The 26,917-nt window shown below is 44.0% G+C and overlaps 1 protein-coding gene across 4 annotated transcripts; it reads right to left on the bottom strand.

The window, feature by feature from the left end:
• Positions 1-1,611: 1,611 nt before the first annotated feature.
• STAU1 (staufen double-stranded RNA binding protein 1) lies at positions 1,612-26,266 on the bottom strand. 4 transcript variants are annotated; one of them, XM_021539217.2, is made up of 16 exons: positions 26,122-26,266; positions 21,711-21,777; positions 18,388-18,664; positions 17,497-17,621; positions 16,634-16,790; positions 15,622-15,760; positions 14,784-14,949; positions 10,805-10,903; positions 9,224-9,454; positions 8,548-8,691; positions 7,737-7,883; positions 6,882-6,954; positions 5,694-6,013; positions 4,840-4,962; positions 3,261-3,346; positions 1,612-2,596 (listed from the first exon to the last, which is right to left on the bottom strand). In XM_021539217.2, exons 3-16 carry the CDS (start codon positions 18,578-18,580, stop codon positions 2,509-2,511), a joined length of 2,091 nt encoding a protein of 696 aa, XP_021394892.2. In that variant the 5' UTR covers positions 18,581-18,664; positions 21,711-21,777; positions 26,122-26,266; the 3' UTR covers positions 1,612-2,508. The 4 variants fall into 4 exon arrangements, with proteins under 4 accessions (XP_021394892.2, XP_021394894.2, XP_077643097.1 ...); XM_021539219.2 differs by having other exon boundaries at positions 9,224-9,436; XM_077786971.1 differs by lacking the exon at positions 10,805-10,903 and having other exon boundaries at positions 9,224-9,436.
• Positions 26,267-26,917: the final 651 nt, after the last annotated feature.

Here is a 26,917-nt window from a genome sequence, read left to right as displayed (position 1 = left end):
GCTATGGCTCCAGGCTGCTTCCCATTCCCATTTGGCTCTCCTACAGAGCCTTTTATGAGAGTTAAAAGGTGCATTTTAGCTATCTTGCAGGTCAACATTCCCAAAAAAATTGGCACAAATTCTTTCAGATCTTAATCCTGAAACCAAGACTGATGGATCACAAAGTCGTATTTCTTCCTTGGGGAGTCAGGCCATCATGGTGGCACTGAAACCAGGAGTGGAAGATGGTGAGCCCAGCCCTCCCTGCTCTGCCCTGGCAGCTCTGCGTGCAGAATGGCTGCAAGGTCAAAAGGCTGGGGCAGTAAGGGGGGCAGCTCTGAGGAGAAACAAGAACACTGTTTCAGCCGTGTCTTCTGCCTTCGTTACATCAGGTACAGAGGAGACAACAGGAAAAGCAAGGGACTGTAGCACTCAGGCAAAGCCCCACTTTCATCCAGAGCTCATGGCAGCTTACCCGGAAGCCACACGGTGCCACGGAGTGTCCCACCAGGAGGCTGTGACTGCAGCAAGGTCTGGGAGAGGAGACACTTCTCTTACACAGGCCCAAGAGGGGATCAGGGTGTTTAACAGCACTGAACAGCTCCCTGTGCCAAAGTTAATCCAGGTTCCTATAAAACACCGCATTAGCCACAAGTGACTGCTGCAGAAGAGTTCCCAAGAGCAGGCTTGAGTCCCACCTGAGGAGAAAAGTCAAGTGCAGCAGACGAAGGGAGGGAGAACCCGGGCCCACTGCTGTCAGTGTGCTCGCTGCTTTCCAATAGAAATGGTTTAGGTGAGGGGTTTCTGAGTTGGAAAAATTTGCAATACAAAGCCTCGGCCTAGCAAGTTTCTTTTAATTTTTAAATGTACAGCATTTTAGTTCTACAAATGTAAAAAAAATTAAAACCAAAAAAGCCTTTACAATGTTTGGGGGTTTTTAGCTTATAATGATCACACCCAATGTGATTCAATGCAATCTGGTCTGCAGTTCCTGTGGCCCGATTGCTTTGGATGATGCAAATAAAACGGCCAAGACATTCAGCTCCGAGACAGCACCTGCAGGAACTGCCCTCTGTGGCAGAAGTTCCCGTGGGCGCTGCACACAGGTGCAGGAAGTGCTCCTGCAGGTCACAGGTAAGTAAACACTGACTGTAGCTCACACTGGACGAGACAGCGACACGTGTCAGCCTGCGGGGCCAGTGCTGGGGCCAGCGCTGCTGCAGGACCGAGCTCTGCTCTGCAGCACTGCCCCAGCGTCGCCGAGGCAGCGCAAGGCTGTGGCTCAGCTTACAAGCAAACAAGGAAACAGCGTTAAAGTCTCTACTTCGAGGAGGTCCATCCACTGCCTGTGCCAGGTTCCTCGTTTAAGCGAACTTTTGAGTTCCCATTAATACAGCTGCACTAACACTGTGGCACAAATAACAAACTGTACCCACATTACTTTGCATTCCTTTGCCCTGCCAGGTCTGCACACCCTGCACAGCACAGAACATAGAACATTCTCTATGCACTCGAGAACCACTGGAAGTTACTCCACAGCTCAACACACTGCCCAGACTAGAGCACAAGCATTACAAATCTATAAAAAAGCAGCCCCTGTGGTGGTGTACAGGAATAAACTAACCAAAAAAATTTAGTATTACCATTTATTGGTGACAAACACTACGTTTTACTTACATTCCATGGGGAGAAAAAATTCCAGCGTAAACAATGAACGGAAGCAGTACTGAACTCGCGCGGCTATCGTGCTGTACCTGGACCAATGCAAACCTCAGCGCGCACCGACCGTGCGCAAGAACACAACATCAAAAGCAACACAGTTATATATAAACATAGGTAATTTTTTTCAGCCCTACATGGAGATGTAATTAAACAGTATAAAGCACTCAAGGAAAATCAATCTGCAGTTTTATATGCACTACATTGAGATCATATCCTGTACTGTAGTGAGCTGTGAGCCACCAGCACACAGTCCCTAAAACACAGCTCAAAGATCACTGAAAGTCACATTGCATTCGAGTTCCCCTACCCCACACTCAAGAAAACTAGAAATTAACCAAAAATGATCAAACCAAGTTTAAAATTCCTAAAGTGTTTAAATTAATTCAACCATTGGATAATTAGGGTTGCTTTGTGAAAATATGGGGCTTTTTAAAATGGTGGGACACAGCCTGTTTCCAGTGAAACGCTGCTAATCCAATAAAACCAAAATAACCACATACATGGATATGATCTTCCCAAGTTAGTTCACAGGTAACATGTCAGTCTCTGAAGACAAAGTTTCTAAACTGTGCTATGGTTCTAGATACAATTAAGAAACTTTTAAATGAAAAATGTATAGTGTCATTTCAATCAAAACAACATAATGAAACTAAAAATGTATCACTGTTTGAAGAAAAAGCAACAGTTATGATTTAGACACTACAGTAGGTTGTAGAGACTGTAGCACTCCAACAGTTAGGTTACATTAAGAGGAAGCATTTGATTTTCTCTGGTGCTTTCAGGTTTGGGTTCAGTCAAGAGCCTGTTTCAGGCAGTGCTGTCCAGTGTTTGTCCCAAAGGGTTTGCACTCGCCGGTTTGAGGAGAGGGTCACTTTCCATTTCTTGTTTCACACATCTAAAATGAGAAAACACCTGTTACTTAAGAGACAAAACACTATTTCCACAAATAAAATGGTTTGAATTGGATACAAATAATTTGATGTGCATTTAACAATTTGTTATCATGTAACTGCCCCAATTTTTAATCAATTTGCACTTTGTTAATCCCACCACTGTTAGTTTGAGAGCTTATTATCTCAATGAGAGGCTCAACCTTCTCCCAAACCCAGCCAAGAGAATAATCTGCACCCTCTCCATGCTTCTGCTGAAAATGAGCTTTGGCCCCTGATATCCCTTTACCTATGACACACATGATTGTAAGAGAGAGAGAGGAGCACTTGGAACCCAAGGCCACTGCAGGGTCACACTCCTTACAGAGAAATGGGAAGGGGCAGCTGAGCTGAGGGAGGCCAGAAGTGCTGGGGCCCAGAGCTGTCACCCTGGGCTGGGGTCACACCACAGCCAGCACACTTCACCCACTCACTCCTGCTCAGTGCTTTGCCTTTGACACGTGAAAGGACAGGCTTGATCATCCAACCCTCCCTCTGGTCCTGCTGGAGGGCAAACAGCCCTTGGCATTCCAACCTTTTTGCTAAATCAAACCCCTCACATGTTCTTCGTCTAAAAACTCTCGTGGGGTTAATTTGCCTCAGCCAAGGGAAGTCGTGGGTACCACTCACACAGACATTGGTCCATTTCCTGTCCTTGGCATCTCTGTGGTTTGTTGGTCCAACTCGGACAGCAACTTTAAAATATTCAGTGCAGCCTAAAGAGAAGAAAGGGCACTCAGCAATTCAGCCTCTGGACAGTTCAGTAATTTAATGAAAGCACTCAACCCAAACAAATGTTCTTATTTTGACGATATTTTTAAGGATTTTTTTAAGTTCCATAGTTATGGTGGAAAATGCAACAGTGTAGAATTTCATCTTGCTTCACTAAACAATTGGATGGTGCTGTGACTGGGGATTCCCACTGGACTTATTTCAGCACTGGGGGAAAACTAACACACCACGACTAGAAACAGCAAGGAAAGAGACACTAAATTAGTAACAGCTCAAACTATGCAGAGATTAAGACAAAGGACAGAGAAATACACAGAACCAGGGTCCTTTTCCAGGAAAGAAAACAAGTCACACGAGAATCAAAACTACAAAACGGGGGGGCCCATGTGACTGTTTACGAGGGTCAGTGTGACGTGGCTCAGGCCAAGGTCAGTCACTCCCTTGAGAACTGACCTTTTTTTCCCACTTCATTCAGACCAATTTCAGGAGCAGCTTTCCAGCATATCCCCGACTGGCACATGCCTTAGTGACAGCTGAACCCTGAACTGAGGAGGGGGCTCCCAGTGACCCCTGTCACAGGGTCAAGCTCCAAACCAGTCACTCTTTCCCCTTCTCCCCCCTGCACTGACCCCTGTGCTCCATCTGACAGGAGCTCTGCACAGCAGAATGTAGAGTTTGGCATGAAAATGTCCAATGAAAGTGACAAAGTACAACGAAATCTGTATCAAATTGTGTCAGGAAAGTACTGCAACAGTTTTTAGTATAAAAATCAGCAAAATCAGATTTTCCTAAGGGTATTCAAATATTGCAAATGAGTCCTTCAAGCTGCTGCACTCAGATCACCTCTGGAGACCAAAAAATACAATTCCTCTGGATGGGAGCAGACTGGGAACATCCTGTCAGCTCCACCTAAAGTCTTTGAAAGCCGATGTCCCCTGCAGGTTTCACTATAGCAGGCTCATTCTTTCACAAATAAATATTTCAGCCACTGGTAATAAATAATCTTTTTTATAAATGGAACTGAACAGATTTACAGCATCTCTTACTATCCAATGCTGAACTGCATTTCTTCCACAGAGGATTCCACTTCTGCTGCAAGTCTGGGAACCTGAGCCCAAGTATCACAGTTCCCAGTGAAACATCAGCCCATTCTGATATAACAAGGAAATAAGCTGAGATGCTGTTAAGTTTATACATTCCTTTTTGTGCATTTACTGTCATGGGCTCATGCAAATACTATCAAGGCAAAGCAAATGTGCTTTTTGTAGACCAAAACTGTGACCATATATTTAGCATATTAAGCATTACTTAAATTAAATTCTGATATTATTAATTATTATTTCTGCAATTTGTGAAATATTAGGCAAAAATTAGCCAGGGAACTGCAGAACATCTAATTGCTCCCAGCAGTGATAGAAAACCTTGGTCTCCCCTCAGGGAAGGCCCACGAGCAGCATTTCAGCAATGTTCATCATACCATGTCATGGCAAGACTCCACATCCTTTCCAATCCCATGACTGATCAGCGGCGGCTGAGAGGAACAGTTTATAAGAGATACAAACTCGTTCTTGTTATTTTTTGGAAAGTCTTTATATTCAACCTAAGAGAAGAGAAGGATTTATTTCTTTTCAGTTAACCAAGTACCAGAAGTATATCACAACTATAGATTATTTGCCCATATATGAAGATGAGCCTTTCTTCTCATCATTCTCTCAGCCATTGAAGTTTAACCTCACTTAAAATGTTTTTTAGTACTCATAAGAGATTGGCAAGGCTTCTGAATGCAAGTGGCTACTTAATAATGATTGTCACTGGAACCTTTATTCTGACCACTGCCATCTGCATTTCAAATTTCTGTATTATGCTTTTTGATCCACTGAACTCATCTGTCATATGAATATAGGAACTTAATGCAATTCTCATTAAGGGAGCAAATGTAAGAAAATGCAGAGCTTACAGCAAATGTAAATGTATGACAGATTAGTGAAGAAACCTGATTTCACATCAGCCAAGTTCAAGTCCACAATGTCTTCCTACATTGGGACAATTTTCAGAAAATGATCCTTTAATTTTGTTTTAATTTTATTCTTCTAAAACCTCAGAGTAGCACTGAACTGGGGCCAAGAATGGTACAGAAATGCACATTTGAAAATTAAATTAAAAAATATGTAAAATTTGGTACGTGTCACAGGTAAAGTGAAACTGCTACACGAATTTCAGCAGGCTCAGAACTCACCTCTCAGCAGCAGAACTAAAAAAGCTTTTGAGCAAACCAAAGGTTCGACCTTCTTGGACAGCTTTGGAAGCAGTCTTGTGAAGCTGAAGGTTTACCTGGATTCCTTGAACGTTGGAAAGATAGTCCAGCTGCTCGGAGGGCCTGGTCAGAGGCCCGTGGGGGAAGTGGCCTGAGGAGCTGCTGCTCTTCAGGATGGTCTCGGCAGTAGGAGAGGTGCCCCCGTAGAGCAGCTCCCTGGCGATCATCGCCGTCACCGTGGCCTTGGCGGGGTTGGGAGCTGCCCGACTGAACTCTTTGGTGTGGTGTCCTTGATTTGCTCCTACAGCCTGTGCAACCTCAGGGACCATGGGAAGAATTCCAGCAGGAAGCTGCTGATGGCTGAGATAAGGCATCCTAAACTCATCTTCTTTATTACCTGGGAGGAGAGAGGGGCACACTGAAGAGCTGCTGTTTGAGAGTCCTCCTGCAGGCACACACAGGCACCAAAAGTCACTATGGAAAAATAATTAATTTCAAATTACTTTTGAAATACTGACAAACTTGGTAAGCTCAGTCAGCCTTTGGAGGGTCAGAGCTTCAGCACCAACGAGACAGAGTTTTCTTATGAATTACTGACTCAGTGCAACAGCTGCTTCTGCCAAAGGGGAAGCCTAATATTTCCAACCTTTACCTCCAGGAGGAGCTTCTCCAGGTCAGTCAAGCTCATAGACACCTCAGCTGCAAGCATATTCTAGATACATCTTTTGCTTTCAGAATTTTTTATTACATCATTTAAACTGAGGAGCAAATAATGAAACCATAAAATGATATAAAGAAAATGACAGTCCACAAAGTTTAAACTGTATATTGTGAGAACAAGCAGGTAGGAAAGGTTAACACAAAGAGGCAAGACTTTTTACAGCAAATGTCCAGCCACAGTCAATTGACAGCAATTTGCTGACATTATTATAGAAGTTAAAGAGCGTTAAGAACAGCTTTTTAAGGGGAACTCACAAAGAGCTATGGGGTGGTTGTGGACAAGGCCATTCCTTCCCTCTCCAACTCTGCCCGAGGCTAACCAGTTAGTACTGACACTCCTTCTCATCCTCATGCCAGGAACAGGGGCCTCAGCAGGAACAAGCTCTCTGGGGTTTGAACCAAACCTTTCCAAGGGCTCCATCTGGTTTGCAAGGCAGCAGCTGCACAGCTCTGCCCATCCCAGAGTGCTAGATGGCACTGCAGGAAGGACTGGGAACAGACCTGACACCCCAACAGGGCCCTGCTGCTTGCACCAGGTTACTCACTAGTTGAAGTCTCTTCAGGGCCTGGCTCAAAGAAGGTTACTTTTCTTCCATCACCCGGTTTCTTCACTGGGGTCTTAAAAATAAAAGGAAAATAACTTAAACACACAATATCCCTTTAAAACTTTTTTTCCCCCTAAATTTTAAAGTTTTCAAGGTGCAGGTGATCTGACCAGCCAAAATTTTACTGAAAAAGTTATTTTTCAAAAACATCAATAACTACATCGCTATCAAAAAAAAGAGAAGTTCCGTGATTCTTATTCACTGAAGACCTAAAACTACCACATGCCAGAGAAGTGGTATTAGGAGCACAGATACCAGAATAAAGCCAGTTTAACTGCCATTAATGACTGATACTGCTGAGGGGAGCACACCACACTCCAATGAGCACATGCATGAAAAGGAGAAAACCAAGCCTGGATTTGCTGTTTGAACTCCCTGGTAGTGTCTACCGAATCAACAGCAGAACACAGAAGGCTCCTTCCCTAAGGGACCTACCAGAGAGACCTGTAACAAACTTTTCACTGCAACTGTGACAAGGCTGTGTAAAACTATTGCTAGTTTTAGACCTACGGGTCTGCAAGTTTCTGAGACCAACATGTTAATTATTATGGTTTCTGAGACATTTCATAGAGCACAAATACATTCATTTATCCTTCTGATGAGATTGATTTACCTAATGTATCCGAAACCCTGGATATTCAATGTTTTCTCAGAGAGCAGTCCCCTCAATACAATTGTTTCCTGGCTAGGGCAGAGGGAATGAACTTCCTACCCTGTTACTGCCTTGCAAAGCTGCTTCTGTTCAGCTCAGCCTTGGCGGCAGCATTAAGCAGCTGCTGCTTCCTCAAGACTCACCTTGTCTTCTGTCTTTAATGCTGGTTTTGGAGGCTGAGGTTGAGGGACTTTGAAACCTAATATTTCCAACATATTTTCTGCTGCATTGCGTTTAGCAACCTTTTTGTTCGTGCCCATTCCTTCAGCTGTGTGTACACCAACTTTCACCTGGACAGAAGAGGAAGAAATTCAATTCTTAAGCAGAAGTATGGAGATTCTCTGATTAGTGATCTGTGTCTCCAGCATGCCATAAGACACAAAATAGTTCAAGTGATCGTTGTTCTGAGCAAGTTGTCATTTATATACCAATAATCCTTGGCCTTCAAGCACACAAAACCCAAACAGAAGTCACACAAAGAATTGTGTTCATCATCTCACCTTGGCAACCCAGGTTAGTGTTAATAAATCCTACATTACCAAATATAAGCAAGTTAGTACTTCTTAGCAGAGTATTAATACTCCTGTTAATTAAAACATTAGGCAGTTACAACATAGACTACTGGAGCCCTGTGTATTTTTTTTTTTTAATTACTCAGATCAATTTTCTTGAACCTTTATCTTCTGTGAATGTAGTCCATTAGATATTTTGTTAAATCATGTCATGGAAATCTGTTAAGTCAGTATATCATCATGACAACCTGACTGCCATAAGAAAAACAAAAAAATGAGATGCCAGCCACAGCTCCAGGCCTGTGCCACAGCCACAGCCACAACCACAGCCTGTCCCACGGTCACAGCCACCCCTCTATGCCCTGTCCCACGGTCACAGCCACCCCTCTAAGCCCTGTCCCACAGTCACAGCCACCCCTCCCGGCCGTGCCATCACACCCACCTGCATGACGAACTCCCTGCGCCTGGGCAGCCCACGTTCTGTGATCAGCATGTACTCAGGCTCCTTCTCCTTCTTGGCCTGCTGTATCTGGGCAAGTCTGCTAATAGGATTCATTCCTTGACCGTATTCTGGACTTGTTTGCAGCTATGTAGGACAGGGTTTAGGAAATAAGCCAAACTTTATGAATATTTGGTTTAATAGACAGAATGCAGCACGCTATCTCTAGATTTCAAAAATCCTGAAATAAAAGTTGCTTAATGAAACACTGCCACAGCCAAAGAGAAACACTGAATTTATCTGGCTCCACTGTCACACGACCACATGTAACCTACCCTGCTAATAGCTTTACAAATTCTAATCCTGCTATATTAGGAGGCACAAGCTTGCAGGAGAATTTGTACAAGCGAAACCCAAAGCTGTGAACACTGAGGCTTGAAAGTCAGAGCTTGATTTTTATATGCTGCTCTTTCCTTTATAAGGTTTCTCCTTCATCCTGAATTTACTGATAACTGCTCTAAAAGTGGTGTCAGAACCCCATCAGAGTGGGAGGCAAGTACCAGCCCATTTGTTGCACCCCAGGGCTAGTAAAGGCTGAGCAGCTGAAGAGTGTTTATAACTGATTCAGAAAAGCCTCTCTGATGATTATTTGCACAAATTCCAAACTTTTTCCCCTTACCTTCACTATTGATTTTGTTTTCTTTTTGATTCGTGGCTTCATTTTCTCAACTGTAGGAAGGGGTGGCAATTTTTTCAGTTCTTCTAGGACTGCTATTGCAGCATTTTTCTTTGAGATCTTCTTGCTCTTTCCTTCACCTTCACCCATGAATTCTCCAACTGACACCTTGGTTACAAAACTCTTCATATGGGGAGGACCACTTTCCTTAGTCACCTGTTTCAGAGGGAAAAACTGAGTGAAAGCGTGATAAACACTTATTAAAAATGGCAGGGCACATTGTTTACAGCAAACTTCTCTCAAGAACTAAGGATAAAGAGATTTTTAGATTCTCATTCAATCCAAAAAGTAAAATATACTCACTCTAATAATATATTCCCACCCAACTAAGCATATATTTTTAAAAGATCAGATGCAGCAAGCAATAGACAATATTTACACAAGTCATTAACCCGTCTTATTTAATTTACTGATTTACTGTTTCAGTATAAAAATAGGACTGTTCTATTCCACCAGTGTGTACTGCCCCACAGTTAACAGCACCTCATTAAATATATCATGGTACAGCAATAAAACATTGCAGAGAAAGCAACTCTTTTGGATCTAGCATTTTAGTCCAGAAATTCTGATTTCTGAACTCTGAAGTTCTGAAGAATTCTGAAGACATCTAAGAGATAGCTGACCACTACAGATTTAGGCTTTTAACTCCATTCATAACACATCATACTCCAAAATACCAATATAGTCAAAAGTAAGAATTAATTTTAAGAGCTTCCAACCACAATTAGCTTTGTGTGACAGTGTATTTTTACCAGTGATGCTCAGGCTAATCTGCAATAATTGAAAGTTTAATATAAAATTTCATAGAACAGTTTCAGAAGTAATTTAGTTACACACAATTGCATTTTCTTACTATAATAATTCAGATGGTTGGCTTAAATGTTACTTTGCTAGCTCAGAAAGGCAGCATGATAAATTAATATTTTAGTGAAACACAAAAGCTCCCGTGGAAGCTCCTGATTTAAGATAATTGAAATGCTCAAGAGGGGCAAAGAGGCAGTAAGCAGCCAGGCCAAAGGGAAAGGAAAGTCAGATGCACATGAGGTCACCTCATGGCAAGAAAAGAAACCTACTTGTGAGATTCTGCACTCATGGGTAGTCCAGATCAGTGCTTAATTAAGCAAATACTTCCATATGTGTCTTTCAGAGTGAGCTCTACTCTTTTGCCTCAACTCTGCACTTCCATTTTGTAATCATTAATGCAGGGTTGTGTTTTGGCTCTTCACTGTAATAAACTTTTCTCAAAAAGCTTGGAAAAAAGATTGCACAGACAACTACAGCACAGCTGTTCACTCCATGTGATCATTTTAGGGTGAATTTGTGAACAGGTGGATTTTTATTTTTTCTTCCCTTTACCATCTAAGCTCCAAGACAATCAGGGTGACTGTCAAAGGCTAAAGTGTATTCACAACTAACAAGACATGTTACAAGTCAGTTGTTTGGGTTATCTAGGAGAGACTCAACTTAATCTGTACCCTTAATAGTCTAATAAAAACAAATCTAGATCTTGTAAAGTAAACATACCTCAAAATTCACAGGCAAGTTCCTTTTAAGTGCAATCTCAAAAACTTGGCTTATTTCAGATTTATTGAGATTTTCATCATCTGGTTCTTTTCCGTTAACCTAAAAGAAGCATACTCTATTTAAAATAAAGATCCTATTAAATTGAATTTTATCCATTCAACCACTTTACTGAACTCTCCAAATTTTAAATACTCTAACCTTTACTGTCATGTTACATGAATGTGGATAAAAGCAGCCCACATGCAACAGAACTGAATCTTAAGAAGCTCATTAAGGTGTATGTGTAAAAGCTTTCAAACCTTAATATTTTCACATGCTCATTACAAGAAAGAACAAATGGAATAAGGGCCAATAGTTTTAAAAATGTGTTTATAGAAAATGAAGTGCTAAGTGCACTGATTTCCAAATGGAAGTACCTTTATGAAATACAATTTTCATATACTGACTGGACGTTTGCACCAAAAGCACTAAGACAGGATCAGGTAAGAGAAAGGGCAGGAAAAATAAAGATTCTGAGAGTGGGACCAATGTGAACGAGGGATGGCTGACAAGCCCCTGGCACAGTCATGTCTTTTCACATGCTCCCTTCTAAGTGCTTCATCTGCAGCTTTGCTTTCTCATGTCCAGGACATCCTATCAGGAACTTGCCCTAAATCAAATGCTGATCATCTCTGAGAACTCAAACCTGCTGGGACAACAGTTCCAGTGAAGCTTTCTTGCAGGCACATCTACATATATCCAGGTAAAACTCTGACTGGCATTCCAAAAGTGTCTTCTGTGATGCTGGCACCAACAACAGCAACAGAGAAATTTTAGGTGTCCAGCAGTGATATTGGAAAGAGTCTCATAAAGATGAACAGCAACAATATCACTGATTATATCATGCCACAATACTGGTTATGCAACCAGGTAATAAAAATTATTTAAGTATCTTATTGGAGAGCAGGAGGGGAGCTGAGGTAGAGAACTTTCATAGATTAAAACCTGTTGGATGGTAGTGAGCATCCCCCACGTCTGCTGCAAACAGGTTAGTTTAAAACACAAAGAATTTTTTAATCCCACCAGTTAAAACAGGCTTTTCCCATCTTAGAAAAAAAAACAATTACAAGCACTTTTTCCCTCCTTGTAATTTCAGATAGATTCTAGTGTTTCAAATTCCAAAGTTTTTCTTTGTGAACATGACCATGACTTTTCTTTATTGGATTAAATTTTCCCACTTCATATCCTTTCAAGAGAATACAAATAAATAGAACAGAATTATCTGCACTATTGCAGTGTATATTCTTAATACATTCCAAATCTGTGTACACAGTGCAAAATGAACGTTCTTTTCCTCAATACTTCTATCTAAAAAGAGTGAATTACTAGCAAATAAGCCTTACAGACTACAACTATTTTACTGATTATTTTGACTCTACTTGAGTTCTGGATCAGTTTACTTTATAAATCAAAAATAATCATACACACACACACTCTCCCCCTTTCCCTGCACAGTTCAAGACAGGTGATGCCTAAAGTTTGCTTTTGAGGTATTTTGCATGTTTGCATTGACTAAACTCTCCAAGAATTATGTACCTCTAAATATGAGTGAGATCCCAAAGCATTTACCATTCTTAGTTCTCATCATATTGTTCAAGCAAATTCCTTAAGTCCTGTACTCCATTAGAGGGACTTGCCCTCTTCCAGGAATGCCTTCCAGTTCCCTTTTCCATATAGTTTGGAAAAGATCTTTTAGACCATTGCACCCAACTGTTACCATGCACTGAATATTTTCTAATTTAAAAATACAAGAGTAAAATTCCATAAAAACAAAAACTTGTAAAAAATCCCCCCAAATAATAAAAAAAAATATATACAAAATTACTCCCCCTTAAAACACAAGACTTCAAACATCAGAATATTCTGTTTACACAAGCGTACACTTAAATGAGATACACCAAAACAGCTACATTTAAAAGGAAAATTACTGGCAACATCAAATGACTTTTAGGAAGTATCAGGATTATATCTGCCTCTGAAATTTTCATTTGCCTCTGTTGCACACAGGCATTTTTAACAGCATCTCTCATGACCTTGCACTCCTGTATCCTTTCCGGCCCTTGCCTCACTGGATGCAGAATGAACAGGGTTCACTCAGCACCACAACCTTCTTAACTCTGCCTTCATCTTGGCTATGGTGAAATGCTGCTACAGAAACAGCATCCCTCAGACATTCCTAAAATGACAACAGTTGAAAGCCACAAATATCAATGAATTTAAGTACCAAACTTCAAATGAAAACTTGATTACCCAAGCACTTGCTATAAACCAGCACACCCTGTTCCAAGGCCCACTCTCCTTTCCCTAGTTGTATTTCCTACTGTTCCTTCTACAAAGTCAAATTAAATTTGAAAAATAAAATTACAAATGCAGTTTTCTCAAGGTCAAGACACCATTCAGGTCCTGTTTTATTAATAAATAACTCTCCCTTCTTGCAGTCTCTTGCCTCATTTACTTCCTCTACCTCTGGATTTACACCCCTCACACAGAATGAGACATCCTACAACAACCACAGTTTGTTCTGAAGACCTCACATTATCCAACTCCACAATTCCATACATTTTAACCAAGTGACCTGTACTGAAGCATTCCTAGAAGAGTGAACAGAGAATAATTCAGTGGCATGTGAGCCCTGCAGAGCTGCTCTCCCTGGGGGGGAAAAAGGCCCAAGAGAGCAGCTCATCTGTTACGAGGGTGGGAACAAAAAAGGGATGTTCTGCACCACTGGCACAGAACAATATTCCAGAATTTGGGGTTCCCAGCACTGAAGGGGAACATCTTCCTCTGCTTTGGCCTCTCCTGCATGAAGACCAGCAGGAGTGTGGCCCCTGCCTACACTCTGCCAGTCACCAGCTCAGATTTCAGAGCAGGGCTCAGCACAAGTCCCAGCTCCTGTTCCCAGCATCACGCTCTTTTCCCAATAGCATCTGTAACTCCCAGGAGCCTCCATCTTTCAGTCTGCATTCCTCCAGGAGAGTTCTCCCTTACCTGAAGTACTCCATCAGTGCCTCCCAAGCCTGTGCCCTGAACTGTCAGGTCCAGTGCTTTTGCCCAATCTCCTGGACAATGCTCACACCAAGTTTTAGCTCAGTGTCCCTTGGCTTCACGTTTCCTCAAGCCTCTTGCTCTGCCATTCCTACTAGTCCCCAGTGATTTTTTTTTCCAGTCTGAGATCCCTTGTTACCTTCTTGTCCAATTCTTCATTTTCTTTCTTTCTCAGCACACAGCCAGACTCCATATCCAGCTCTCACACTCCCCAGAATGCAAGTTACACTTCTGTCTTTGCCCAAAGCAGCCAACACACATGAAGGAGTGCAGGCTCCCAGTCAGCCCAGCAGCAAAGCAACTCCTGTGCTCACAGTGAGACCTTCTGCCTAAAGCCACTCAACAAAAAAGCACGAAAAACACAAGAACAGTATTGGAATGGAAAGTGCTGGGCAGCCATAAATATATGAAGGGATAAAAACTGACTTCTTATATTCCTATCAAAATGTGTGTATGAGTCTACTATTTCTATGCATTTTCTGCTCTTCTAGAACTTCCATGGTTCTTTCCAAAATCATGTAGGAATTTGTCCTAGGAAGTAAATCCATGCCTGAGTTTTATGTTGCCCATTTATGCACCTCTTCAGAAGTTTGTGTATGCTCTGTACCTGGTAAGATATTAATTCCTATCTATGTTTCCAGTGCTCATATGTGATAGAGGTCTACAGCATTGCTGTGGAAAAATATGACAGTAAGAAAATTAACATAACTTCATCTGGGAAAATTCTAGTTCCATAGAAATTCATGCTTTTATCTATTGACATAAGTAAGTCACCACTGCTACACAGAATTAGATTTCCCAACTGTCTCCTCAACTCCCAACAAGGAAAAAATCGACAATAACATCCCAGTTTATTCTGGCAATTTATGCTTACAAGACTAAGATTAATTCCCACCTCTGGTTTCTCAGGCAAGGGCTCATTCTGCAGAACTTTCAGAGCTTTAGCAGCTGCATCATGCTTAGCAGCTTGTCTTGTTCTTCCCTTCCCATGAAACTGCTGCCCTCCAATTGAAAGCTCCACTTGATAAAGTAAAGGCCCAACAGGAAATGGGTAAAAGTACCTGCAAAGAGAGAGGTGAATAAATAAATTATTTCACCTACAAAGTAAACAGACACCTAAGTCAGTTGTGGGTCAATCTCTTGGATGTCAGTAACCACACCAGTATTGAAGCACTAGTTTTAAAAAGCCAAATTTTGATTTAGAGCTTAAAAGAATTTGGTGAGCTACCTTTGGAACAAATACTGACATTCCTTGCTTCACAACAGGAACACATTTCTGACCAAGTGCTACACCAAGGCAACATAACCACACTTCTATGGACTTGGCAAGCCAGGAAGTTTTGAATTTTAAGTTCCTATGCCTACATAAAACTATTTAAACTGCAACTTTAATTTACGTAGTTTCAGAAGAAGCAGCATCAACCTGTTTTCTTCACTTTTGCTTTTACACAGAAAGGAAATGCAAGAAATATTTACCTAATATTTAGCTCTATATTTAGCTGTTTTCTTAATGAAGCTGGCTATACCTGAATACTCTCAAAACCACTTCAACTTTCAGTCCAGCTGCCTTGCCCCACCCCAAAGAAATAAGTTACCACTGGAAATAAGTGGGTGGGCTTCTCCAAAGCCCCTGCCTCACAATCTGAGTGTCCCAAGAGGGGGCCCCAGGCAGTTTCAGAGCAGCAGCCAGGCAGGGGTGCTGAGGGGAGCCTGCACCCCGAGCCAACACCTACCGTGGGGGGTAGGTGCCACCTCGCATGGTGTAGCTGTAGGTGGACCTCATCCCCGTGTAAGGGTCGATGGGTTTGTACATGGGCTTCTTCCCCAGCTTCATGCAAAGTGCATTCAACTCCACTGTGGGGGTTACACTGTCTACAGAAAAGGAACACAAAGGGTTGTCCAGCTGTCACAAGGAACAGAGACAATTTAAACTCCTACTGCTGGCTCACAGCAGGGAAAAATGAGCTCAACTTTTGCCACATGCAGCATCTAAAATGACTGAATTACAAACAGAACTGCTAGTGAACAAAAAGAGAATAAGTCTATATGATGCACATTAAAGCAGCCTAGTACAGTTGTGACAAATCCTGTTACAAAAAAGTGAATTTGCTGGGGGCTCTTATTGGATTTGTTTTGGAGGGTTTCATCATTTTGCTTTTCATTTCTGAAGCTGCTAATTTACCTACGTTTACAGTGTATATAACGAACTGCAGAAGAATTTTCTGCAATAAAGAAATTTCTCCAAATATACTTTTAAGTTACCAGACATGCTACATCCTTTCTGTGTCTCTTGGTTACTGAGAATGATCAAACGTTTCTCTGTTCTCAAAGACCTAGAAGGGTTTCTATGACTCTTCACTTTCAAATTGCAACTGGCCTTGTCAAAAGGCAGGTAAATTGCTACTGAGGGCTAAAACATTACTCTCAGTGCCAGTATTGTGGGCATGAAGAACAGGCTCCTAGTCTATAGAACACTCAATAAATGTAATTTTTTCTACCACAGGTCTCACTGGCTCAGAAATCAGCTGTCATCCACTACAAGAGGACTGGTGTAAGGTAACTGCCAAAGGAAAATGACCTATGGAACAGAGGCACAGACAAAGTACTTGCTAGCTGACAATTGCCACTGTTAAACAGGCAGAATCAGTTTTTATTCATCCTTACACAACTTCAATACATACCAAAAGCAGAAAGGTGTATTCTCTCTATGCATGATTATTTTAAATCAGTTGTTGTGGCATATACCTGGATTCTTGCCTTCACTACGAGATGGACGAGCCGTAGGTTTAGGGAATTTTGTCCCTTCCAAAGCTTTGGCAGCTGCTGCATGTTGCGCTTTTTTAATACTAGTTCCTTCAGCTTCCCAATGCTGGTCCCCAAGAGTCAGCTGCACTGTAAACACCTCAAAACCACAAATAGGTAGTTTGTAAAAAGCTTCTTCAGAATTTATGTAGTTTATCAGACCGTCTTACACAAAACAATAAGTATTTCAGTGATGCACAAGTTGAGAATATGGTAATCCAAGATTTCTTTAACTCCCATGTCATTCCCAGATTTCCATCACTTTGGACATCAGCAGGATTTTCCCAATTGCTGAACTAAGAATTTCACAACAACTGCAGCTGGCAAGTATCCTGCATGAAAACTCAGAGCAGTGTGGTGAGAGCTGACAGCCCCAGGAGGGCTGCTGTGCCTGTGTCACTGAACAGCAGACTGGAAACTCACCCTTCTTTGTGACACATAACTCCACTCTTGCTTTAATCTCTAAAAGGTTTATTAAAGATATTTTTCAGCAGTTTGAAGAAAGTTAAGTTCACAATGTACCATAACAGCTTCTACATGCCCACAGGTCAATGAAACACAATTGAACAGATCAATAAACAGTTCTGAATGTTATTCCAATACTTTTTGTAAATGTCGACTCCTTCACACCTTAAAACTCATGTGACATTTTTAGGAACACAACTTTTTTACTTTCCAGGTACCAGCTTCACACTTCCCTATTGATGCTGTAGGGGGCTTCCCTTTGCTCTCCATTGCTCTGGGTTATCTTGCACCAAAATCATGAGCATGAGCAGCAGCAGTAAGAAACTGGTATGAACATTTACCTTAGAATGAGCTGGACCTTGCTCACTCAGAAGCTTATACTCGGGCTGAATCTTGTTGAAACGGGCTAATTCATTCACAAGACACATGGGGGTTTTCTCTTTGGGGTTTGCCATGTTTGAAGGAGCTGAAAGGTTACATAAAATCAGATAAATAAACTGACAACTGTGAACTCTACTACAAATTTTAATTAAAAAAATAAGTCTCAGTGGCTTAGCATCTAGTTGTATGGAATGCTGGAATAGACAGCTTTGCTCACTGGCCAAAGGACTAATCTATTGAACTTTGGGTTTTCTAAGCAATGCTCATGCCTAGAAAGCACCACAATTAAATTCAAGGTTCTAATGCAAGCCAGTATGAAGTTAAAAGACTCCTGCAAACAGCCCACATCTTATCTAGTACATGTCAAGGAGCTAATCTTCCAAGTATTCCTCATTATCATATGCTTTTAATAATTGCAAAAACTCAGTTAATTTAATTTCCCTTCTCCTCTTTTTCCCCTATTAGCTATTTTGTATTACCCTTTATTTGTTCTGTTGCATTTTGATAGCATAATATATTTATCATTAAACTGGTCATAAAAGAACTAGAAAAACTATTTCAAACAACAATTTTTCATATTTAAAACAAGCTACTGGTAGAAAAGATTGATAGTAATGTTTCAAAAATTTAATGTATTACAATTAAAAATATTCTTTACTCTTACAAATATATCGATTAATTGCTGGAGCTTTATGTAAAAGTATGTTACCTGTCTCTAACAGATTTCATTCCCTATGGGGCTACTGCAGTTGGATAAATATTACTTTTAATGTAGGTGCAAGACATGAGGAATATATCATGCCAAACTATAAGCATTAGAAATATATACAGTTACTGACCCTGTATCTTACCTGCAGCTGCATTGGTGGATGTAACTGAAGCAGAGGGCAAAGCAGAGTTCTGGATAGGTCTGCCTGCATTTTCAGAGGGCAAAGAACTGGTAGTAGAAGGAATACTCAAAGGCTGTGAAAGAGATGGGTTTTTATTCAGTATTTGGCTCCCTGCAAGGGCAGCAGAAGGATTCTGAATCTGAACTTGAGACATGTTCACTTCCAACCAGAGCAGATTACTGTAGGCAAACAGCTTTGAATGCAGACAAACTCCAATTTTGGAAGCCAAATTGCTGACCTAAAATGTAAAGATGAAAAACAGATTATACTAAATATTTAGCATTCTCTAACAACCTACTGAAATAATTCCTCCATCAGCGAAAAGGGAAACAGCATTCAACCAAGCACCCATTGTTCCCATTTTGTCCAGTTAGTCACTCACACATCCAGTTTGCACAGCACAGTTCCACCCGTACACCCATCGTGGGTCACACTTCTTTCATTCACAGAAGAGTAGTACAGAAGCTTTATTTATGCTTGTTCATTACTGTCCATCTCTTTTCCCCAAGACTGAATCCACTTAGGAAGCAAATCCTGTTACTTACACCCAGAGCCACTGGTTATACACTGAACAAAGAGCAACTTCCATGGACAAATTACATTTCATGCATTCTACCACTTGAAGTTAAACTTTTTCACTTGGAGGGCAAGAAATAAATGCAGCCTTTACAAAAAAACACCCTTTCCTTAGAGAAAACATCCTTTATTATTATCACAGTTTTCCCCTAGGATCATCAAGAATGACAAGCCACTTATGAGGAGAAGAAGCTGGAGTCCAGCAGGAAATGCTCGCAGAGCAAAGGTGGAAGAGTTCACAAATTGTATCAGCTACATGTATTCTGAAGATTACTTTGATTTAAGTCAGGGCATGTCTCAGCCACAGCTCAAACATCAGTTTAGAGTCACTTGGCTCTGCAGCACTATAAACAAGTGCAGGAAGTGCTCATGGGCACCTATGGCCATCTAAAAACCCCTGCAAGTGCAGCACGCGCCCCAGCCCCTGTGCGGAGCTGTGACAGATCAGATCCTCCCTCTGCTGACAAATTAGTATTGGATTTCTCCTACACATGGATGCAAAATTATCTTCATGTTCAGCCAGCAGAACCTAAATAGACACAAACAGGTCAGCTGTCCATATCCACTTACAAGCCACATATCAATTTATTTATTAAAAATACATTTTACAGCCAGGTAAATCCATTTTACACACCAAGGCACTCACACATGCACACACACAGAGGTCTCATTAAGCAGCAAACAAAGGTTTATTCTTTCCTAACTCATAGGTGAAAAGGAGAAATCACTGCTCCAGCTACCACCAGGGGGCTATTAGTAGCAACACAACTCCACTAGTGCTCCGTGAGCTTCAAATTCTGAACCTGTGAATGGATTTCCAAATGTGAGAGGAGCAGCAATGAGTCAGAGGAAAGCTTTTAGCTAGTTACTGACAAAACAAGCCTAAGAGGAGAACCTAGATTAATACATTCACGTACAGAAAGATGTAATTATCTACTAAATAAGAGGTAAGAAACTACTGGGAAACAACAGATACCCCACCAAATCTACCATCTGGAGTATTTTTACTTCAGAAAAAAACATCATAAACATGTCACACTTGTACTACCACCTGGATAACTTTTGTTTTTACTAGAGAGCAGAAATAGTTCAGGTCTCATTAGTCTAGGAGACACATATTCAGATTATACTCAAAACAAATGCTATATTTGACTACTAAATTTGCAGCAGTTACACATGGGGTGCATTGTAACTGTGAGAGTGGCATTAGAGAATCTGTCTAAAGGACATCTAAAAAATTGTATGACAAAGAAGAAAAGAATTTAGAATAAGACTCCAGGGTAATAACTTTACAATCACTAAGTTTCCTTCCCAAGAGCATCACTAGAATCACTGAAAATATAACACAACAATAATAATTGCCCGGCAAAGACTAGACCAAAGTCTTGCAGATGAAGAAATGCAATGAAATCTTGCAGCAAGAAAAGCAAACGTTCCTTTCCTGCTGAAGTGCAATGTCTTTCTAAGCAACTGAAGTTACAGTTTTCAGCCACTCACTTTAAAAGAACACCAAAAGTTGCTATTTTGATGTCAGAAACATCAGGATGTTTGAGATCATGCTGGAAAGGAAGCTTGATGTTGTTTTCAGAGAACTTCTACAATCAGTGTGCTTTTAAGGCAAGGCCTGCCTTCCACATGCTTGCCACTGCCTGGTGTTGGGGGCCCATGTGTGAGCTGCAGAACACAGCGGTGGGACGCGCTCTGCACCCTGTAACAGGCTTGTAAAAGTCCAACTGCCCGAAAACCACGCATGGTAATTGAGAAAGATGAAGGATATGCTCTTTACCCTGTAACAGGCTTGTAAAAGTCCAACTGCCCGAAAACCAAGCACGGTAATTGAGAAAGATGAAGGATATGCTCTTTACCCTGTAACAGGCTTGTAAAAGTCCAACTGCCCGAAAACCACGCACGACAACTGAGAAAGCTGAAGCTACAAGTCAGAAAGGCTGTTTCAGTGGACAGGGGAACAAAGGCACCAGAATTTCAGGGCATTTTTCCACATAATCAGGGGTTAGATAATTAAAACTTTTCAAGACATTACTGGTGCAAGTAACTGATCCCTACTCAATTCTTGAGGCGTTGCTAGACCTGAAGCCCACTCAGATATCCAAGAGAGGCGAAAGAACAACCATTTTGCTCACACAACCTGAGCCAGCACCAATTACAGAACTGCTCCTTTCCCACCCTGCCACAGTTACTTTTGGCCTATTCATCCCAAGTATTTGCAGTTACCACAACAGTGTTGCACTAGAGGGTGATCCCTGCCGTGAACACCTCAGTGACCAGGGGGCAAAACTAAACTTCCTGGATTTCCAGATGACAGAGGACTGCTCATCACTTGCTTTTAGATTTTGACTTTGGTGCATCAATGCCTGGAACATTCCCAGAAATTTGGAACACGTTAAAATGCAAAGTTCAGGTGTCACTAAGGTAACCAAAGAAATGAATGAAGATGTGAGCATGGCCAGTCCACACACCCAAAAATAAAGATCCTCATATATAAAAGAATGTAACGTTTATAGATAAACGTTTTCTTGGGGCCTGTTTGTATTATAATTCACACAGGTGTTGCATGTAGAAGACAGATGACCAAACAAAAATCAAACACTTCGTATGGACAATCATGTTTTACCCCAACTCATCATTTTTTTAATACAATGCAAATAGAAAGGTAAGAAACTTTAATGTTTTAAGTAAGTTTCCAGTACCTTCAGAAGATCCAGAGAGTGAAGATTTGTATTTAGTTCTAAATAGAATATTTATGATGGAGAATGCCTAAAAGAAAAAACAGAGAGTTAGCATTTTGCTCCCTAAAGGCACAAAAAAAATCTTCTGTAGAGAATCTCTCACCCTACACTGAGTTTGCCTCATTTATTTGATGACAAGGACTTGTGTGACCCTTCCATTACCACTGACAGACTGCTCAACACAGCTGCTTTTCCAAGCTGAATTTCCAACCTGATCCAGGAATCTTCGTTGCTCCTCCCCCACCCCCAAGCGATGTTTCTCACCCAAGCAGTGGAATCTCACAATAGTGCTCTTTGCAGAATTACAAGAGTCACTTGCCAATTTTCCTTCTGTAGTGAGGCTTCCAGTTCTTCTGTAGTGAAGCTCTTCTTCCTAAGAGTCCTAGAGATCAGCTCCCAAAATTAGACTCAGACCTTCATTCACAAAGCCAAACCAAAAGCAAGCCACAAACTGAGAAATTCTGGTAGTTATTAATCACAGAGAATTATATAAATTCTACCTTTTGGCTACATTTCCAATCTAGTGATTTCACTCACAAATAGTCTAAAATCATTTTAGAACAAAATTATTTCAGTGCTGCATATGAAACCTGCCACTGCACGGACTGCTCTAAATGGAAATCAAAACCTATTTTATTCTGCTTACAAATATAGCACAAAGTGTTTAATCCTTCTTTTCCATGCCTAAGCCAACTGCGTGCAGATGCCAGCAACATCATTCCCAGCCACAAAATGGGGGAGAGCCCAATCTTGATCAGGGTTAGAAGAGGACAGAGCTCTGGAATTTGCTTCAGACAGGCATTTCAAACTCTTAGGCTGACTCCTAGGACTGTGAGCAGTTCTCCTGCTGGAAACAAGGAGGCCGCAGAGCCTGAACCAGGCTGGCATCACACTTGGTGTTTACCAACAGGAGAGTGAAGAGGGAACACAAGAGGATTACAGTCAGCTCAACTTCTCTTCTACAGGGTTTTCTGGACGCTAAGCTAAGCATCTGAAGAACAAGGAAATGCATCATGTTTGTGGGCAGGGTCAAGACCAAGCTGCAAAAAGACAACAGAATTTTCTCCCGCAGCCATTCCTGGTAGCCCTGCCAAGAATGAACCCCTCCACCTCAGCAGAATAAGCCCAAGGGGCTGTGCAGGCACTGCCTGCTGGTCACCATGGCACAGACACCACTGATGGGCACCAGCAGAGTGGAGAAGTCTTACAACCAACAGCACCTCCTAGCACAAGCTGGCGCTGCCAGGCTGCTTCAGAAAAAGCCCTCCCCATCCTGAGATGCAGCAGTAAGAACCAGCCTGAGCAAGGTCTGCACCAGTCCTGCTCTGCACTCAGACACTGAGCCCTCAGCTGCAGCCCTGCACCTACCTGGGGACCAGCTCCAGGCAGAAGTAAAGGAGGAACAGCCCAAAACGCTTCCTTCAGAGAAATATAACCTATGGAAAAGCGCTAAAGGATCTGAACATGTGTATTCTGAAGAGGAGAGGGCTGGCTGGGGCCTGAGAACCAGGAGTTCATGGAATTGAAAGGATTTTGGAGTGGGAAAGAACAATCTGTTCTGTGTGGCTAAAGTGACAGAACGAGAGGCAATGGGTGTAAAATGCACCAAGAAAAGCGCTCCTGACAGTCACACTGCACGCCCTGCTCTGCTGACAGAGGGGTCCCCGCCGGTGGCAAGGACCTGCCAGGTCCTGCAGGCCACTGCAGGCCATGCCAGGCACGCAGGAGGCTGCGCTGGCAGCCCTGCTCTGCAGAGGGACAGACAGAGCCCTGCACTCAGGCCCTCGGGGCGCACTCCCAGCACTGCTCACACTGCTGTGCACCTGGCCCAGGCACACGAGGGGCTGGCTCTGCCGGACAGCAGCACTCACCTCACACCGCCCGCCACAGGCTGCCCTGAGCTGCGAGAAGCGCGTGCAAACAGGAGGCTAAACCCTGAGAGAACAGTTCCACCCTGTCAGGACTGGCACACAGAAGGTGGCTGCTCCTCAGCAGGCCCTGACACCTCCCTGTGCCCGCTACCGTGCCCCCGTCCCCACCCTGCCTGCACGCTCTCCCCGCTCTGCCCCACCAGCACCTGGCACAGCAGCTGAGCAGCAGGACAAATGCCTCACACAACCATCGACTACTCTGAGCACAAAAAATAAATAGCCACAAACTCCAGGAGATTTGTTGAGATGCTGTTACCTAGAATAGCTTTGAAAAACCCACATTAGGGGTAGCTTTGCAACATGCAACATAAGATTCTCAAGCTGCTGCAACAGCGTTTAACAGCATCTATTTACAACTGGAAAGTCTCACTATAAATTGATGAACAATTACTACATTTTACAGAATTCAGGCTATCTGCACAAAGTGTAAAATACTGGTTGAACAATCTTTTCTTCTTAGATAAATCTTCTGCAACAATTCTGCAAGACAGGGTCCTTCCCAAAAGTAACACTGTAGAAAGAGATGTTGCTCTTTTTGGTAAGGGCACAAGCACTGAATGTTATGCAAAGTAGTTTAGGAGCCAAGATATGGATTATTAATAAGAGAAGAAAAGCTGAAATTGGAAAGTAAAAGCTGAATGAAAAGAGAGAATTACCAAACATACACATAAACCAGATGGTTCCAAACAAAGCAAATTGATAAACCAGGAAGTAACACAATGAATAAACTTCTAGCTCAGTTAGTGTTGTGACAAAACAGCTCAGGGATTTTGGCTTTTTCCCTGCAGTAGAACAGCTCACAGAGCCCACGGACACTGCTGAGAGCCAGCGTGCCCAGATCTCCTGCGTGTCCTGGGGCATCTCCAGCCCCTCTAGTGAAATAACCAACCCTGGCAAGGACCCTGGCCAAAGGAGCCAGAAGAAGGGCTTTTGGAATGTTCATTTGTCTCCAAAATAAAGCTGCTGTTCTTCAGGAAGGTCTGAAAGGCACAAAGCAATTCCAGTTTTGCTCTGACTTTGTACAGTCATATCACTTCAAATTTATTTCAACCTATGAATAATTTTGCCACAAAACACATTTTGACTGACTTGTACTGGTAGTGCAAAAATGATGTTATGAAAAACTCTTGAACAGAGTGGCTGCTTAAAAAGACATTGTTTCTTGCATGGATCCTTTTAGAACACTTTGGAAATAAGTTTGTGATACAACTTCAAAAAATAGAAAATATAGTAAAAATCTCAGCCTCTGGGCTTTTTATATTCTCATCAAGATGTGAGAGACCTTGAGTGAATCTCTGTAAAAGTCAGAACACACATTTGTTGCATGTATGAAATAATCAACAGACAAACCAGAAATCACTTTATTATATTGCAGCCACAGCTGCATAATCAAAACTCAAATTCTCACGACCACTAGTATTAAAAAAACAAACCCAAAACATTGCCTCCAGTTTGAGCAAGGGAACTGTGCAGTACACTTGCACGTTCCAGTTAGAGGAAACAAGATTTTATAAATATACCATTCCAAAAGCAGAGCATAGACTTCATTCAGGTATTTAAGTTCACCAATATGTGTGTGTATATATATGTTTATACACCTAGGCTTCCCTGACATTGCAAAGGATGTTCCTCCCGGGTTTGCCCTAAACCTGCCCACAAAGGAACGCCAGGAGCACGCAGCAAGGGCTCTGGCACTGCAGGGCAGCATCCCGGGACGGAGCGCCCGGAGCTGCACCGCCGGGACAGACTGCGAGCAGGGGCCAGCCCCGGACAGAACCTGTTGCTGTGCACGGCACGGAAAAGCGTTCTGCTCGGAAACGGGAGAAGGGATCCTGCAGCAGCGTTCTGCTCGGGACCAGGGAAAGGGAACGTGCAGCAGCGCCGGGACTGCAGGAACGCCGGGGCTGCCCGCTCGGCCGCGCCGGGAGGGGCCGGCGCTGTCCCCGCTGCCGTCCCCTGCGCTGCGCCCGCAGTCCCCCCGGACGGCTCGGCCCGGACGCCGCTGGCTGCGGGCTCTCGGCGGGCACGGCCGCGGCCCGGGGCCGGGAGCCGACCGGGCTGCGCTGCCCCGGGAGCCGCGCCGGGAGCGGCGTGCAGCAGTGGCCCCGGTACGCGCCGCCGCTCCGGGACGCCCGGAGTCGCAGTCACGGCCCGCCCGGGGCGGCTCTGACATTTCCCCCGCGGGTCGGGCCGCCGGTGCCGGTGCCGGCCCGCGGCGCTCCGGTCCCGCTGGCCGCCGGGGCGGACTCCCGGCCCCGCCGCCGCGGGAGCGGCACGGTCCGGCCGCACGGGATGAGCCCCGGGCCGGGAGCGGCACAGGGCGAGCCCCGAGCGGGCGGGGGGCTCCGGCCGCCCCCTCCCCGCGGGCCCGGCCCGGCCCGCCAGGCCCCGCCGCCCCCCGCCCGCGGCCCCGCCGGGCCCGGGCCCCCCGCGGCCCTCACCTGCGCGGGGCGCGGCTCCGGCCGGGGCGGGGCTCAGTCCATGGGCCGGCGGCAGCGGCGGGGCTCAGTCCATGGGCCGGGACCGGCGGCACAGGGCAAACACCAAAGAGAATGAGCGGGGCGGCGCGGCCCGCCGGAACTGACGGCACCGCGCGGGGCGGGGGCCTCCGCGCGGCCAATGGGCACCGAGCCAGCCCCCGAGACACCGCCCCTCGCCGCGCCCCTGGCCAATGGGCGCGCAGCCCTGCCGGGAGCCCCGCCTCCTCCGCCGCGACTACGAGCCCCGGCGTGCTCCGCGGGAGACGCAGAGCGAGAAACTACAGCTCCCGGCGTGCCCCGCGCGGGACCGGGCCGCGCGGTGCGGCTGCGTTCGCCACCGCTTCCGGCCCCGCCCGGCCCGGCCCGGCCCTGCACGGAAAGCGGGCACACTGCACACGGCACCTAACGCGGGCCGCTCTCCACCAAACGCGGGCCACACTCCATCCAGTGGGGCCACACTCCATCCAATGCGGGCCACTCCATCCAACGCGGGCGGTCTCCTCGCCGCCGCGCCCCCGCGAAGGAAAGGCGGCACCAGCGGGCGCAGCCGCCGCCGGGGCGGTCCCGCAGCAGGAGGGAGCGGGAGGAGCATTTAACAAAATCTCACAGTTCAAAACGCGGCTGAAGGAAAAGTACTCCAAGGCTATGCAGCCCTCACGCGATGCCACTCTCAGGGCAGGAAAACCCCCCTGGAGCCTGATCCCGCTCCCAGGAACAGCACCTGCCCTCCGTGCAGGTCCTGACAGCATCTGAGCCT

Source organism: Lonchura striata, chromosome 17, assembly GCF_046129695.1.
Source record: "Lonchura striata isolate bLonStr1 chromosome 17, bLonStr1.mat, whole genome shotgun sequence".
Lineage (NCBI taxonomy): Eukaryota > Metazoa > Chordata > Aves > Passeriformes > Estrildidae > Lonchura > Lonchura striata.
This window is presented reverse-complemented; position numbering and strand designations above follow the sequence as displayed.